This window comes from Jaculus jaculus, chromosome 15 (assembly GCF_020740685.1).
Source record: "Jaculus jaculus isolate mJacJac1 chromosome 15, mJacJac1.mat.Y.cur, whole genome shotgun sequence".
Lineage (NCBI taxonomy): Eukaryota > Metazoa > Chordata > Mammalia > Rodentia > Dipodidae > Jaculus > Jaculus jaculus.
Genome location: NC_059116.1, coordinates 57,922,607 through 57,939,596, shown reverse-complemented (window position 1 = coordinate 57,939,596; position 16,990 = coordinate 57,922,607). Strand labels below are relative to the sequence as shown.

General features: G+C 46.4%; 1 protein-coding gene and 1 pseudogene across 1 annotated transcript; both read left to right on the top strand.

The window, feature by feature from the left end:
• Positions 1–264: 264 nt before the first annotated feature.
• Positions 265–2,757, top strand: LOC123455067 (adhesive plaque matrix protein-like). Its single transcript, XM_045134761.1, has one exon. The coding sequence runs from the start codon at positions 265–267 to the stop codon at positions 2,755–2,757; it is 2,493 nt and encodes an 830-aa protein (XP_044990696.1).
• A 10,039-nt stretch (positions 2,758–12,796) lies between these two features.
• The window catches only part of LOC123455066, a 43,001-nt pseudogene continuing 38,807 nt past the window's right edge, over positions 12,797–16,990 (top strand).

Below are 16,990 nucleotides of genomic sequence, written 5' to 3'. Positions count from 1 at the left end.
TAGGGGGATCACTGTGAGTTCAAGGCCATCCTGGGACTACGGAGTGAATTACAGGTCACCCTGGGCTACAAATGAGACCCTACCATAAGAAAGAAAAAAGAAAGAGAAAAAGGAAGGAAGAAAGAAAGAAAAATAAGGTTTTTTACATGGTAAGTAGATCCAAAAAGTTCCAACTTCACACATTTGGAAACAGAATTCCTAACTTAAACAGAAACAGAAGACCTTAACTTATAACAAAATATCCTAGGGGCGGAGCGCGGCCGGATGGACGCGCAGGAGCCCATCCTCACCACCCATCCTCACCGCCCATCCTCACCGCCCGTCCTCACCGCCCGTCCTCACCGCCCATCCTCACCGCCCATCCTCACCGCCCATGCTCACCGCCCGTCCTCACCGCCCATGCTCACCGCCCATCCTCACCGCCCGTCCTCACCGCCCATCCTCACCGCCCATGCTCACCGCCCGTCCTCACCGCCCGTCCTCACCGCCCGTCCTCACCGCCCGTCCTCACCGCCCATGCTCACCGCCCATGCTCACCGCCCGTTCTCACCGCCCGTCCTCACCGCCCATCCTCACCGCCCATGCTCACCGCCCATCCTCACCGCCCGTCCTCACCGCCCATCCTCACCGCCCATGCTCACCGCCCGTCCTCACCGCCCATGCTCACCGCCCGTATTCACCGCCCGTCCTCACCGCCCGTCCTCACCGCCCATCCTCACCGCCCATCCTCACCGCCCGTCCTCACCGCCCGTCCTCACCGCCCATGCTCACCGCCCATCCTCACCGCCCGTCCTCACCGCCCATCCTCACCGCCCATCCTCACCGCCCGTCCTCACCGCCCGTCCTCACCGCCCATGCTCACCGCCCGTCCTCACCGCCCATCCTCACCGCCCATGCTCACCGCCCGTCCTCACCGCCCGTCCTCACCGCCCATGCTCACCGCCCGTCCTCACCGCCCATGCTCACCGCCCATGCTCACCGCCCGTCCTCACCGCCCATGCTCACCGCCCGTCCTCACCGCCCGTCCTCACCGCCCGTCCTCACCGCCCGTCCTCACCGCCCATGCTCACCGCCCATGCTCACCGCCCGTTCTCACCGCCCGTCCTCACCGCCCATCCTCACCGCCCATGCTCACCGCCCATCCTCACCGCCCGTCCTCACCGCCCATCCTCACCGCCCATGCTCACCGCCCGTCCTCACCGCCCATGCTCACCGCCCGTCCTCACCGCCCATGCTCACCGCCCGTCCTCACCGCCCATGCTCACCGCCCGTCCTCACCGCCCGTCCTCACCGCCCATGCTCACCGCCCATGCTCACCGCCCATCCTCACCGCCCATCCTCACCGCCCATGCTCACCGCCCATGCTCACCGCCCATGCTCACCGCCCATCCTCACCGCCCATCCTCACCGCCCATCCTCACCGCCCATCCTCACCGCCCATGCTCACCGCCCATGCTCACCGCCCATGCTCACCGCCCATCCTCACCGCCCAGCCTCACCGCCCATGCTCACCGCCCATGCTCACCGCCCATCCTCACCGCCCATCCTCACCGCCCATGCTCACCGCCCGTCCTCACCGCCCATGCTCACCGCCCGTCCTCACCGCCCATCCTCACCGCCCATCCTCACTGCCCATGCTCACCGCCCATGCTCACCGCCCATCCTCACCGCCCGTCCTCACCGCCCATGCTCACCGCCCGTCCTCACCGCCCGTCCTCACCGCCCGTCCTCACCGCCCATGCTCACCGCCCGTCCTCACCGCCCATGCTCACCGCCCGTCCTCACCGCCCGTCCTCACCGCCCGTCCTCACCGCCCATGCTCACCGCCCGTCCTCACCGCCCATGCTCACCGCCCGTCCTCACCGCCCGTCCTCACCGCCCATGCTCACCGCCCGTCCTCACCGCCCGTCCTCACCGCCCATGCTCACCGCCCATCCTCACCGCCCATCCTCACCGCCCATCCTCACCGCCCATGCTCACCGCCCATCCTCACCGCCCATCCTCACCGCCCATCCTCACCGCCCATGCTCACCGCCCATCCTCACCGCCCATCCTCACCGCCCATGCTCACCGCCCATCCTCACCGCCCATGCTCACCGCCCATCCTCACCGCCCATGCTCACCGCCCATCCTCACCGCCCATCCTCACCGCCCATCCTCACCGCCCATGCTCACCGCCCATGCTCACCGCCCATCCTCACCGCCCATCCTCACCGCCCATGCTCACCGCCCGTCCTCACCGCCCATCCTCACCGCCCGTCCTCACCGCCCATCCTCACCGCCCGTCCTCACCGCCCATGCTCACCGCCCATGCTCACCGCCCATCCTCACCGCCCATGCTCACCGCCCATCCTCACCGCCCATGCTCACCGCCCATGCTCACCGCCCATCCTCACCGCCCATCCTCACCGCCCATGCTCACCGCCTATGCTCACCGCCAAGGAGCCAGGCCTCCAGCACCCGCTCGAGCTGGAGCGCAGCCAAGCGCCGCCCGGCGACAGGACGCAGGGGGCAGTGCCAATGAGCTGTACAGAGAGGGCCCCAGGCCCACTTCGAGGCCCATTCCTCCCTACCCCTAATAAAAAGAGATTGGGGTGTCTGCCTGGTTGGTTGCTGCCTCTTTCTGTGCCCTCCTTCCCAACTCCAGGCGTCAACCTGAGATGGGTCTACTCCGTCTCCCACCCCCTTCAGGCTCGTGCCAGATTGCCTGCCATGCTGCCAGCTGAAAACGTACCCCCAGAGCGCCACCCTCACTAGCCAGACGCAGTGACGGAGAACTAAAGGTCCCGAGCCCGCCGGTCTGCATCGGGATGAAAGCGCCACGCTAGCCCACCACGCCCAGGGGACGTCTTCCTGCTCCACGTCTGTCTGGATGTCAGAAAAGGCCATCTTTGCAAAACACGTTCTGTGAGACCCCAGAGGAATGAATGAGTCCACTTCGCAATTACTTGCAATTTGGGGACTTGTGATCACAATTAAAGTTAGTTCCCCATCTATTTCCGTATTTCCACACCTAAAAAAATAAAGTAAACAGATCCCCCCCCCCAAAAAAAATATCCCCTGGGAACACTAGAATTTATTGTGAAACATAATTGCCATTTTATTTTATTTTATTTTATTTTCTTGAGATAGGGTCTCACTCTAGTCCAGGCTGACCTGGAATTCACTATGTATTCTCAAGGTGGCCTTAAACTCCCTTTGATCCTCCTACCTCTGCCTACCAAGTGCTGGGATTAAAGGCATGGGCCATCAGGCCTGGCTAATTACCACACTTGTATTCATGGAAAAGAAGCAGGGGTAGATCCAGAGTTTGTGGGCTCTGAAGTAAATGCAAATTTGGAGCACTTATGTAAGAAAAAAAAATACAAAAATTATAAAGATAAATGACAGTGTGAAAATGAAATCTTTTTGGTGTTTTTGTTGTTTTGTTCTTTAAAAAATATTTTTACTTATTTATTTGCAAGCAGAAAGAGACAGAGAGAAGAGAGACAGAGAGAATGGGCATGCCAGGGCCTCCTGCTGCTGTAAACAGACTCCAGACCTAAGGGGCACTTTATGCATCTGGCTTTGTAGGCACTGGGGAATCAAATTTGGGTCATTAGGCTTTGCAGGCAAATTCCTTATCCACTGATCCATCTCTCCAGCCCCTACTTGTTTGTTTTTAAAAAATATTTCACTCTGTACCTAAGCTGACTTTAAACTCACAGAAATTCACCTGTCTCAATTTCCCAAATGCTGAGATTATAGGTGTGAGCCACCACATCAGGCTTCTTTTTTTGGTGTTTTTTTTTTTATTTTTATTAACATTTTCCATGATTATAAAATATATCCCATGGTAATTCCCTCCCTCCTCACTCTGTTTGTTTTGTTTTGTTTCATTTTGTTTTATTTTATTTTGAGACAGGTGCACAGCTGGCCTTAAACTTCCCATGTACCCTAGGTGGGCTTTGAATTTTCAGCAATTCTCTTGCTTCAACCTCTAGAATGTTGGGGATACAGCTATGTGCCACTTTGCCTGACTCTAAATATTTCTAGTAAAATGGACGACAGTGGATTACAAAGTGACAGCGCTGCAGGCAGGCACAATCTGGAAACCGACGAGCATTCTGAGTGTCTGACATACTCTGTGATACTTTTTTGTAACAATAATTTTTGGTTTCAAATGCCTTGATAGGATCCATCTTGTAATATTTTCATGGAGAGACTATCAGACAAAATTCACTCTTTCCTTTTGTGTGAGTCATCAAAATTTGTTATTGTGAATATTTTGGGAAAATCATATTAGCTTCACAAATTATTATTGGTAATATGTAAAATTTTAAGGACAGCTATCAAATTTGGGAAAAGAAGTCTAATGGAATTTTCATAGCGATTTGAAAGAATCTGCTACTGAGTAGCTGCAGCTTTATGCATTTCAAGATTTGTCTCCTTTTGCCTGTATTTTTCCTGTATCAGGACTTGACCTCCTGTTCCTTATCATGGTAAAAATATCTATTGCCACATTATTATTTCATAACACCAATTAATTGACAATATTAATGGTAAAAGTATGTTCAGGTGAGATTGAGAGACTAGAATCTGCCCTAACAACCTCAAAGGTTGGTTTTTTTTTGGGGGGTCAGAATAGATGTGGATAGTACTTTCTTTACAAGTGGTAGCAATTATAAAAATTAATAGTCATTGTGTCTAAAATTACACACATTCATGTATGTGTACGTGTGCATGCACTATGTTCTGGTATTGTAAGACTAACATCTGCCCTACTGGGTTTCAGACTTGCCTGGGGCCTGTCTGAGTCTTCCTTTCTCCTGCTTCTTTCTAACAAAATGGAAATGTTTGCCCTATGCCTGTGACTTGGAAGTAAATCACACATGTTTTACTTCATAGTCTCTTGGATTGCAGATTTAGCTCAGTAGATGGGAGCTTGCCTAGCAAACAGAAGACCCTGGGTTTGGTCCTCAGCACCAAAAACCAAAAAAAAAAAAAAAAAAAAAAAAGTTACAAAAGGACCCCCCCCCCCCCAAAAAAAAAAAAATCAAAAAACCAAAAAAAAAAAAAAAAAAAAAGACAAGAGAACTAGCAGTTTAATTTCACAACTGGATAGAACATGTCTTGGGCCCCAGAAGAGATTTTAGACCCTGGATTTGTGATGATGGAGCAGGTTGTCTGTGGAGATTGTTGGGATAAAGTAATTGTGTTTTGAATTGTGCAAAGGCTGGGAGTCTTGGGGGCTATATCAGAATGATATAGTTTGTATGTCCACACAAAAATTCATGCTGGGGCTGGAGAGATGGCTTAGTGGTTAAGCGCTTGTCTGTGAAGCCTAAGGACCCCGATTCGAGGCTCAATTCCCCAGGACCCACGTTAGCCAGATGCACAAGGGGCGCACGCATCTGGAGTTCGTCTTCAGTGACTGGAGGCCCTGGCATGCCCATTCTCTCTCTCTCTCTCTCTCTCTCTCTCTCTCTCTCTTTCTCTCTCTCTCCATATATATATATATATATATATATATATATATATATATATATATATATATATATATGTCTCTTTCTCTCTCTGTCACTCTCAAATAAATAAAAATAATAAAAAAATTCATGCTGAAATTGCATCCCAATTCTGAAGAATTAGGAAGTGGGACCAGGCAGGTCTTTAAAGATCTCTTAGGGGACGAGAGGAGTGGCTCATGCATGCAATCCCAGCATTCTGGGTGAAAGCAGGAGGGTCATAAATTGGAGGCCAGATTAAGCTACAGTGAGACACTGTCTCAAAAAACAAAACCTAAATAAATAGTTAATAGAAGCAATTAGGTCGTAAGGCCTCTATCCTACTGAATGGATTAATATGAGTGCATAGAACTCCCAGGATAATTTTGTGAGTGATATTTGCACCCTTCTGGCAATGTGATGATGCCCTGAACCACCCCAGGCCTCTGTGGTGTCCCTGCAGGAAGGTCTTCCCCACAAAGTCTGCTGCTTTTGTCATTGTTATCATATTTATTAGATATAAGATAGCCTGGGAGTTTCTATTGCATCATCATCTATCCTCCTTTTCCACCCATATGCATTCTAGAAATATACATAACAAAATAATTGGCATCAGCTTGGACAGGATGGAGTTGAATTAACTTCTAATTTTTCTTTCAGCTTTGTAAAGTATATATTAAAATATTGAGAATACTTTAATAAGTAATAGCACTACTGGTAAATGTATGCCTGAGGCAGTTCATCTGGCTTCCTAGAACTAAAAAAAACTCCCTGTAGATGAGAAATGGCATTATTTAAGTTCTGAGTTTGGAGAGGCTTTCATTTAAAACTCATTTGCATGTTTATTTAAAATAATTAAATGCTGTAACCAAGGACATTGGTGTGTTCTATGATCCCAGTACCTCAGGAGGCTGAGGAGGGAAGGTTGTGCACTGAGGTGAGCTTGTACAGCACAGGAAGAGAAGCTGATTCAAAGGGAAAGAAAGAAAGAGAGAAGGAAGGGGAAAAAAAGAAAGAAAATGCTGCAGGACTGGGTATAGATTCTTTGGAATTGAGTGCCAGGATTTTTGAGATTCCTGAATCAACTCATTACTGTGGACACTTTTAAAATCAACTGCTATTCTGCTGCTCCCAGAATTCTCAATGATACACACTCTCATTACCAGCAAGCAAGATCTGTCTCTGAGGGCATTCTCTGTAATATCAATCATTAGGCAAGCCCAGGTGGCCACAGTGCCCACATCAGAACTTCAGGAGCCCTCAGCTTAAGTATTTCTCCCTAGGAAATCCACGATCCTCCAGATAAAGTGATGTAAAAAAGACTGAGAAATTATATATATATGGTTAGGGCACTTGCCTGCAAGGCTTAAGGACTGAGTTTCGATTACCCAGTACCCATGTAAGCCAGATGCACAAAGTGGCACATGCGTCTGGAGTTCATCTGCAGTAGCTAGAGGCCCTGGCATGCCCATTCTCTCTCTCTCTTAAATAAATAAATATGTTTAAAAAAAGTTTTTCCACCCTGTTGACTGGAACCAGTGGCTGTTAATCTAGGTGGGAAAATTTCTTACTTACCTGTCTCTCCCCTAACAGTGACCAGTATATAACTTTCTTTTTTTATTTTTTTGTTGTCTGGGTGTTTCCACCCTGGCAGAGCAAAAGGTGGCCATGTCGAAGCTAGGAGGAGAGACAGCATCAGAACTCTTGGTCTTGGATGTCCTGCCTCCAGAGCCTTTCTGTTGCTTGAGCTGCCTGCGGTATTTTGTTATGGCAGCCAATGATAGTTACCTTTTTTAATTTTTGGGTTTTTTTTGTTCATTTTTATTTATTTATTTGAGAGCAACGGACAGAGAGAGAAAGAGGTAGAGAGAGAGAGAGAAAGAATGGGCACTCCAGGGCCTCCAGCCATTGCAGACGAACTCCAGACGTGTGCGCCCCCTTGTGCATCTGGCTAACTTGGGTCCTGAGGCTTCACAGGCAAGCGCTTAACCGCTAAGCCATCTTTTCAGCCCAGATGTTAGTTACCTTTCTTACCACTACGATCAAGTGCCTGACAAAAATCAGTTTAAGGCAGGAAGGATTTATTTCAGCTTACAGTTCAAGGTTGCAGTCCTTCATGATAGGAAAAGAGTGGGAGCAGGAACTTAAGGCAGGTGGTCACATTCAGTCCACAGTAAGGAAACAGAGAGCAATGAATGCTGGTACCACCCATGAAGGCCCGTGGTGCCTTCCTCAGCGGCAGTGTCTGTAAGCTCTCAGGACTGTCCATCTGCCAGCCGCCTCTGACTCCTCGCCCAAGGGGAGTAAGCTGGGAGTCACAGATTGGTAATGACCTCAGGGCAAAAGAGAATTGAAAGCTATACTTATCCCAGGCTGTGTAATGCTTAACCTCAAATTGTCAGTTTGGCAGAATTTAGAATCATGTGAGAGCTAATCCGTGCGCATGGCTGTGAGGGATTTCCTAGATTAGGTGATTTGAGCTGTTCCCTAGGTTAGGGGTCTTGAACTGTGTAAGAAAGAGAGAGCTAGTGGAGAACACACATCGAGTGCTCTCTACAACACTCGGAGGAACAGCTTTCACCAGCCTGGCCTTGCTCCTGGCTCTGGTTCTGCCCTCCACAAATCAGAGGTGCCTTCTTACCAAGCACTCTCTGCTTCAGCCAGGGGCCGATCCTGCTGCTTGCAGCAAGAACACTCATCATGCACTCCAAGCCAAATGGAGAGAGCAGAACAAGAATTAATCAGTGTCATTTGTATCTTTGAACCAAAGCAGTAACAGCAAAGACATCTGTTTCATCTAAAGACAAATTTATTGATGACCCTGAATGCATAGATTTTGTAAAACAAGATTAGTTTCACAGAACATTGTAATAACAACAAAAAAATTATAAACAAAACCAAGGTCCAAAATCATGGAAGTGTGTAAATTAATTACAATACATCTGCAGTGATAGAAGTCACATTGCGGCCTAGGCATGGGGATGCGTGACTTTAATCCCAGCACTCGAGAGGCAGAGGTAGGAGGATCACTGTGAGTTAGAGGCGAGTCTGGAACTATAGAGTGAGTTCCAGGTCAGCGTGGGCTAGAATGAGACTACCTTGGGAAAAAAAATGAGGGCATTGTGAGAACTGGGAAGATGGCTAAACTAGCAAAAGCATGAGAATCTAAGATGGCATGAGATGGATTTCTCAGCACCCGTGTAAACAGGTGGGCATAGGCACACATGTCTATAAGCCCAGTCTTGCTGAAGGTGAAGACCAGAGAAGCACTGGTGCTTGAAAAACATGGCAGCTCTCCATTCAGAGACAGCCTCCATCTCAAGGAAGCACACAGACGAGCGAGGGACAGAAGAGGATGCCCTTGTTCTCCTCTGACCTTATGTATGTACAGGGCTCACGCATAACGACACACACACCACACAGACTGCAACACTCATGTATGTACAGGGCACATGCATAACCACACACACCACACATACTGGAACACTCATGTATGTACAGGGCACATGCATAAACTACACACACCACACATACTGCAACACTCTCTTATGTATGGGGTAGATACATAAACCACACACATGCATACACACATGCGCGTGCTCACACACACACCACATACTGCAAACACTCGTGTATGTACAGGGTACATGCCTAAATCACACACATACCACATACTGTAATATGTGTGTATGTACAGGTTACATGCATGTGGTGGTTTGATTCAGGTGTCCCCCATAAACCTAGGTGTTCTGAATGCTAGGTTCCCAGCTGGTGGCAAGTTAAGAATTATAGTTTCCTGGAAGCAGTGTATTGTTGAGGGCAGGCTTGTGGCTGTTATAGCTAGCTTCCCCTGCCAGTGTTTGGCACACTCTCCTGTTGCTGTCCATCTGATGTTGGCCAGGAGGTGATGTCCACCCTCTGCTTATGCCATCATTTTTCCCTGCCATCGGAGGACTTCCCCTTGAGTCTGTAAGCCAAAATAAGCCTTTTTCTCCCACAAGCTACTCTTGTTGGGTGATTGCAAACCTGACTGCAACAATGCATAAAACACACAACCATATATAGCCTATGCACACCCCCCCACACATAATGCAACACTTGTGTATGTGGGGGTACGTGCATAACCCCCACACGCCACATACTACATACACTTGCAAAAACGTGACAATGCACCCGTTGACTTTCAAAATGAAAACAATGATGTAGGTGAGAAAACAAAGTGCAGAACAATATATTCAGTGGAACTCCATGTTTGTAAGAATTAAAAGCAAACTGGGAGTGGCTATCACTGCTGTAATCCCAGTACTCGGGAGTCTGAGGAAGAAGAAGGATCACAAGCTGGAGTCCAGCAAGACATCCTCTCCAAAGACCCAAAACACTGTTAAAGCCCTGCATGGTGTTGCACATCGATAATCACAGCCCTCAGAAGGCAGAGGTAGGAGGATCGCTGGGAGTCAAGGCCAGCAGACTAGTTAACAGAGTGAGCTCCAGTTCAGCCTGGGCTTGAATGAAATCCTGCCTCAAAAATTAAAAAAAAGAAAAGAAAAGAAAGAATATATGATAGGATTGGAGAAAAGGCTTAGCAGTTAAGGCACTTGCCTGCAAATCATAAGGACCCACGTTTGATTCAGCAGTACCCACGTATGCCAGATACACAAGGTGGTACATGCATTTGGAGTTTGTTTGCAGTGCCTAGAGGCCCCGGTGTGCCCATCTTCTCTCTGTATCTCTCTCTCTCTTTCTCTCTCAAAATAAGTAAATAAATATACAAAATATGTAAAAAATAATATATAAGATACAGAGAACTTGAGAAAGAATGTATGCCAATATATCCCTGAAAGTTAAACTTGAAGAGTTTAATAGATACTTTTTATTGCCTTATGTTTAGAAAAGTTTATGAATATTAATAATAGGCATGTTACTTTCTAAATTTTTACATAATAATAATGACACATGCTATACATCACTTACAAAGATACTCTAATATAGAAAATAATGGTTGTCATGAAAATTCTATGAACATGTAGTCAAAGAAAGCATCCACAGGGGGAAGTTCTGAAATCTCTAGGACATTTAACATGTAATTTCAAAAGGCACTACTATGACTGCTATGATTAACACCAGCAGTTCAAAATTGTGAACATTATTCAAAACTAGCTAGCCAGCAAGTGTGAATAAATAAGGAAATTCACTCAGTGCTCAAAATATAAACCTAGGGCTGTCTTCAGCATCAGCTACATCAAGGTGCTCTGGACTCAAACCAATTATAAGAGATCAAGTAGGCCTGGCCAATAAAAGTTACTGGATTATGTTAAAACACTACTGAGGCAGCGGTGTTACAGATAGCATAATTGTTGTTAACGGAACATCTTCAAATCCTAAGGAGGCAGGAATAAATAAGTAGCTCTGGTAGAAGAATTAAAGGGTGCAAAAAGTTCTGTTGTCCTAGCAATTCCAATTCTTTGATAAATAAGTAATTTGACATCCTATACAATTTGGAATTTACGATGTTAGTAAAAATTCTGAAGCCATTCCTTCTATGAATATTTTACATGGTCCAAAGATTTGCTAATTTATAGTTTATATTTACCTTTTGAAGTGACTAAGGAGATGGAAATTATAAATTACTCCCTACCATCCTTTGCTTTCCTCCACCATCATGACAGAACTCAGATTTGGTCTGGGTATAGATTCCTGTGCACCAGCCTGCACTCTCCTCTTTTCTCTTCTTGTTTGGCCCCAGAAACCTGGCCTTCATGTACTAACTCATGTGCTCTCATGACTTTGAGCTTCCAGCTGGGTATGGCCAATGGAGAGCCTGTGCAGAAGATGGGAGGGCAGGAGAAGGATAAGGGTAGGTGTTTTCTTGACACTGAACCTGAGTCACCCCAAAAGTGTTAACAAAGGATTTTCCATAAGATGTGCCCTAAAACATCTGATGGGCTGGTTAAAATTCCCAATAGAAAAGCAATAAATATGGGGCAAGGGATGAGAGCATGATTGGGGAAACTTTCTGGCAAAGTAACAAACGACAGCAAAAGAAAGATGCCTACCTAGGGGTATTCTACAAAGTGAAAGACAACTACCTATGGGTACCCTACAAAGAGAAACACTGTCTACCTAGGGGTATCCTACTGTAGTTTGGTTTGAATGAATATATTTAGGAGTTCATTGAAATTTATAATTTAGATCTGCAGCCACCTGGCTGAAGGAGGTGTCGCCATGGGCACATTCTACAGTCCAGCCCTAAGGTGTGGGTGTAGGTTTGAAATTCCAGATTAAAGATATGTAAAGTGTTTGTGCTCTACCTGGAGTTCTTGAAGTGTGTTTTTTTGTGGTACTAGTATTGGCTTGGGATTTTTCTCTGTGTTTAGACCTGTGAAAAATGGGTCAGTTTCTTTTTGTCATTATAGAACTTTCCCTGGATCTGTAAGCTTCAATAAATTTCCCTTCTTCCATAACTGTGTCTGGTTTAAAAGTTCATGTCAATGATGTGAGGCTATCCACTACAGAATTGGTACCAGAAGTGGGGTAACATAATTCTGACCCTGTGGATTTTGGTCTTTTGAAACTTTTATCGTGGAAAAATGGGCATAGACTTGGTACTTGCAACTAAAAATGACTTCTGGAGTGGTAAGCCAAGTATTATGGACTATTATAATCAGAGTTTAAAAATTCTAAATACAGAGAAAAATTATTCTTGGAGGCTTGACTTATAAACTTCCTAAGGGGGAAAAAAAGACTACCGGGGACTTTGTTAAAACTGGGCTACTGGCATAAGGGCTGGCTGAGTTCCACTGCCCTGACCCAGAGAGTTAATCAACATTAAACTTGTAATATCAATGTACTTGTATAGGAGACTGAGAAATTTAAGATTTAAGATTAAAAAGACTCAAACAAGTTAAAATTACAGCCACTAATGCTGGTTTTAGGTTGCTAAAGATGCCATTGTCAAACACATTAGCAATCTCAAGAAAGATGGCCCAACTGCTTTACATTAAAACAATAAATAGGATGCCTGAAAAAAGAGTATGAGAGCAATACAAATTATTTTAAAAAGAGTTGACTAGAGGGGGCGCGGCGGGCTGCGCTGTGGGGGCCGCGGTGTGGGCGTCAGCTCGCGCGCTCGCTCGCCTTCCCGCTTCGCCACGCCCGGGTGTCCGCGCTCCGGTGCGGGGGTGCGGCGGCGAGCGCGCCTCGGTCACCATGCCTACCCGAGTGTGTTGCTGCTGTTCTGCTCTGCGTCCTCGCTACAAGCGCCTGGTGGACAACATATTCCCTGAAGACCCAAAAGATGGTCTGTTAAAGCTGATATGGAGAAGCTGACATTTTATGCAGTATCTGCTCCAGAGAAGTTGGATCGAATAGGTGCCTACCTGGCAGAAAGGTTGACCAGGGATGTCGTCAGACATCGTTCTGGGTACGTTCTAATTGCCATGGAGGCATTGGACCAGCTTCTCATGGCCCGCCATTCTCAGAGCATCAAGCCGTTTGTGGAGAGCTTCCTTCACATGGTGGCAAAGCTCCTAGAATCAGGGGAACCAAAGCTTCAAGTTCTTGGAACAAATTCTGGTAGGGTCTTGCTGTAGCGAAGGAAGGCTGACCTGGAATTCACTATGTAGTCTCAGAGTGGCCTTGAACTCACAGTGCTCCTCCTACTTCTGCCTCCCTAGTGCTGGGATTAAAGGTGTGTGCCACCATGTCCAACTTGCTATCGTGTTTAAGAAACCGTTGTCTCATGGAAGATCATCAAGACTTAGTCCTGCCTGTGATTTCCTGTAAGAGTTGTATAGTTCATTCTGTTATTTGTTCAGTTGTATTGTGTGGTTGAAGTCAAGACTTCAGTTTCATGTATATAGTGCATGTGGACTGTCAAGTGTCCGAATGTACTGCTTGTTGACAGACTGCTCTTTCTTCCTCCCCCAGCACTTGGTCTGGGCAGAAGCATTTGTGTCTTCACTCCTCCTTAAATGACTTCTAAATTGTTCTAGCTAACTGCACTCATTTTCTTCTGTCCTGAACCATGCATAGTTTTCAAAGAAGGAATGGAAATGTTATTGCAAAGGAAAATAAAATACAGTGATGGCTTTTTCTTTAGCTTCAAAAAAAAAAAAAAAAGAGTTGACTAGAGAAAGAATGTGATTTTCAAGGTTATGATTTATTTTGTCCCTAAATTAATACATACCTGGTATTGATTTTAAAAACATAAAAAGTGCATGGAGTGGTAATGAAGTACACATGGTCCCAAGAGCTGCTGCTGAGATGTGACATAAAGACAGGTTGTAATGACCTTGAGAGAGAGGCTGACAGAGCCATTAAAAGATGGACCGTGGTTTGCATAGAAACCCAAGGATGCTTACATATATCAGGACTGTGCAAGGGCACTCAAACTAAACAAAACCACATGCCATCCACTTGGAACTGCTTGTGTCCAGTGGCCATTTTGATGTCAGAGGGCCTGTATTAGTCAGGGTTCTCTAGAGGAACAGAGCTGGTAGTACTAAAAGGGAAAGTGTTGGATTATCTTATGGCAGTCCAACAATGGCAGTTTGCAGGCCTGAGAGTCAAGGAACTCAGAAGCCGCTCAGTCCACGAGGCTGCACGCTCGGCAGTCCCAGTCCAGCGCTGAAGGCCTGGAGGCTTCCTGGAGAGACACTGCTCTTCAGTCCATGCTGGTCTTCAGCCCACGCTGGAAGGCAGCAAGCAGCACAGCCAGCCGGGTGGGGAGCTTCCTTAAATAAAGCCCTCCCCCACCCACATAGGGGCAGCCCACTCTGGAGGAAGGGCTCACCCTGGGGGAAGGATTCCTCCTTCAGTTAATCCTTCTTGGAAGCAATCTTAGAGACCTACTCAAGAGGAATATGTGTGGTTTCCTAAACAGATCAAGTTGGCACAAAACTTAACCATCACAAGTCTACCCCTTGTCAACTTGACACCAAAACATATGTCCTTACATCCTACTTAATTTTCAAATGAGAACAGTAACAACATCATAATTCCACCTAACATGATGTAACTATCCCACATCTAACTGGAAACTCACAATCTTCCCCCCAACACAAAGCAAGGTTCCTTGAGGAATGCTTAGTCTCTAATATAATATATCAAATATAAGTTCAACAGCAGTTAACTAGCAATATGATCTTGGTCAGTATTATTTACCAAATAGAGGAAGAACAAAAGAATCTTAATATTGGTGTAGATATGTACAAACACTCTTGGCAAGGTAGGACAGAAACACTCATGGCAATTACAGTCTACGTTTTTGTAACTGGTCATGTGGCCTTAGCTAGTATTTCTAACAACTTTTCTCTACTGGCCATTCTGTATTTCCTCCACCTTCAGCAAACACCTCAGCAGGTCTTGGTTCTTTACCTGGGGGCGTGACCCACACCTTCATTCCTGAGGGATCTGGGCTGTTCATCACATTACCTCCGTTGTGTTGTTGCAGGTGTTCATTGACTTAGATGACAGAGTATAGTAACATTCAAAGACTCCCGAAAGGATCTCCTGCACTCCAGACATACTCCTTCTTATCTTCAATGTGGAGAAGTAGTCCAGCTTGCCCTGGTAGTCTGGATTAATCACCCCTGCTATCACTGTAACTCCTTTCTCAGCCTGTTCACTCAAGGGCATCAGGAGCCCAAAGTGGCCAGAGGGAAGTCTCAGCTTCCAGTTCAATGGAATGTTCTTTGTGCCTCCTCCTGGCAAAAGGACTACCCCCTTTGAAACCAAGACCTCTAGGCCAGCAGAGCCTAAGTTTGCAGGATCATGGAACAAAAATTTGGTTAATGGGTCACTTGGGGTGCTGGTAAGTGGTACCATTCCCATTTCCACTCCTTGATTCCTGGACCCTTGATCTTGACTTCAGAGAAGTTAAAGCATTTTCTGAACATGCATTGTGGGAACAGCTGTGAAGTTGGATTATGCATGTACATCCCCTTCTCTCTCACCCACACATATATTACTTCATGTTTCCTAACATCTCCTGATGTCTCAGACCACCCTGCTCTTTAACCTATTAAAACCCCATCCCCGAGTCTTGCTCTCCAATCTCCACACACAAGGCCATGTCGTGATTAAATTGTCTCTTTTACAAAACTTGTGTCAGTGCCCCATCTAACAGATGCCCTATGCTTCAGGGAAGTCAGAGGGAAGGATACCAGACAAAATATAAATTTCAGATAAACAAGCAACTTTTTTCTTGTAAGGATGGTCTGTTGTTGCTAAATCTGGACAGTCTAGCCTAGAGAGCTGCGTACATTACATGGATACATTGCCCCTCTGAAACAAAGTCAATATTCTGTAAATTCAAAAGAAGTTAAAATGGACATTAGACAGACTTTGGGAACCAAGTGACATAATGTTTCCCAAAGCTTATACGCAGAAGTCTGATGGGTGTGGTTTCCAGGAAACTCCATCTTCTTCCTGGTACAGGAGGACAGACTTGACGTTTCCCTGAACTGGAAATGTGGCACAGAAGGCTCAGCAGCCACCGTGAGCCCAGCATGTGACAGCGTGAGGGCAACGGTGAGCACAGTCAGGATGGGGAGCAGAAAGACGCTGGGCTGGTGAGAAAGCTCAGCAGTTAAAGGTGCGTGTTTGCAAAACCTGCCAGCCTGGGTTCAATTCCCCAGTTCCCACATAAAGCCATGCATCTGGAATTTATTTGCAGTAGTAAGAGGCCTTTTTGTGCCCATTCTCTCTCTCCTTCCTCACAAATAAATAAATAAACATATTTTTAAAAATACAAAAGTAAAAGGGATTGTTGTACTATTGGGGACATCCTGAATGGCCTGTCCAGTTCACAGTTTTTATTTTGCTTTTTTTGAGATAAGATCTCACTATTCGGTCCAGGCTGGCTTCCAACCCAACAGTCTTCAGCCTCAGTCTTCTGAGTGCTAGAATTACAGGCAGGCTCCGTCCCACTCACCTCCAACACAGACTCCCTAAGGCACGCCACAAACCGCCGCTCCTTTAAGCAGTCCTACCTGGGTTATATTACTTACTTCTTTCTCTATTTGTCCCTTTCTCTCCTCCCCTCATTTTTTTTCTTAGATTCATGAGAACACAGCCTTGGCTGTCTTGCCATTCATGGGTGTGGCTGTGAAGCCAAGAACAAACTTTGGGCCTCTTTGTCACAGTGACCAAAGTAGCTTGATAATTAGCTCAGAAGAAAAGGGGAAGAACAGCTGATGAGATTTTCCCAGACAAAGCCACAGGCTAAGTGGCCCCAAAGCCCACTGAGCCCCTAGTGCCATGAACGGACAAGCATCTTTACTGCTTAATGCCATTGGAAGCAGACTTTCTGGTCCTCATACAGAAAACACCCAAACTAATAAAACGAGATTCTTTCTTTTGCCTATCACATACATTTCTAGTGGATTTGACAATATTTATCTCATTATATAAATTAACATGAGGCTTTCTGACATGGCAGACATTTTAAGTAGGAACACATACATTTCTGAAAAAAAAACTAAGTGGAATAACACGAGAAAATGTCT

Bases quoted from the DNA above. Each gene is read 5' to 3' on its own strand.
- LOC123455067 (XM_045134761.1), top strand. From the start codon at position 265: ATGGACGCGCAGGAGCCCATCCTCACCACCCATCCTCACCGCCCATCC.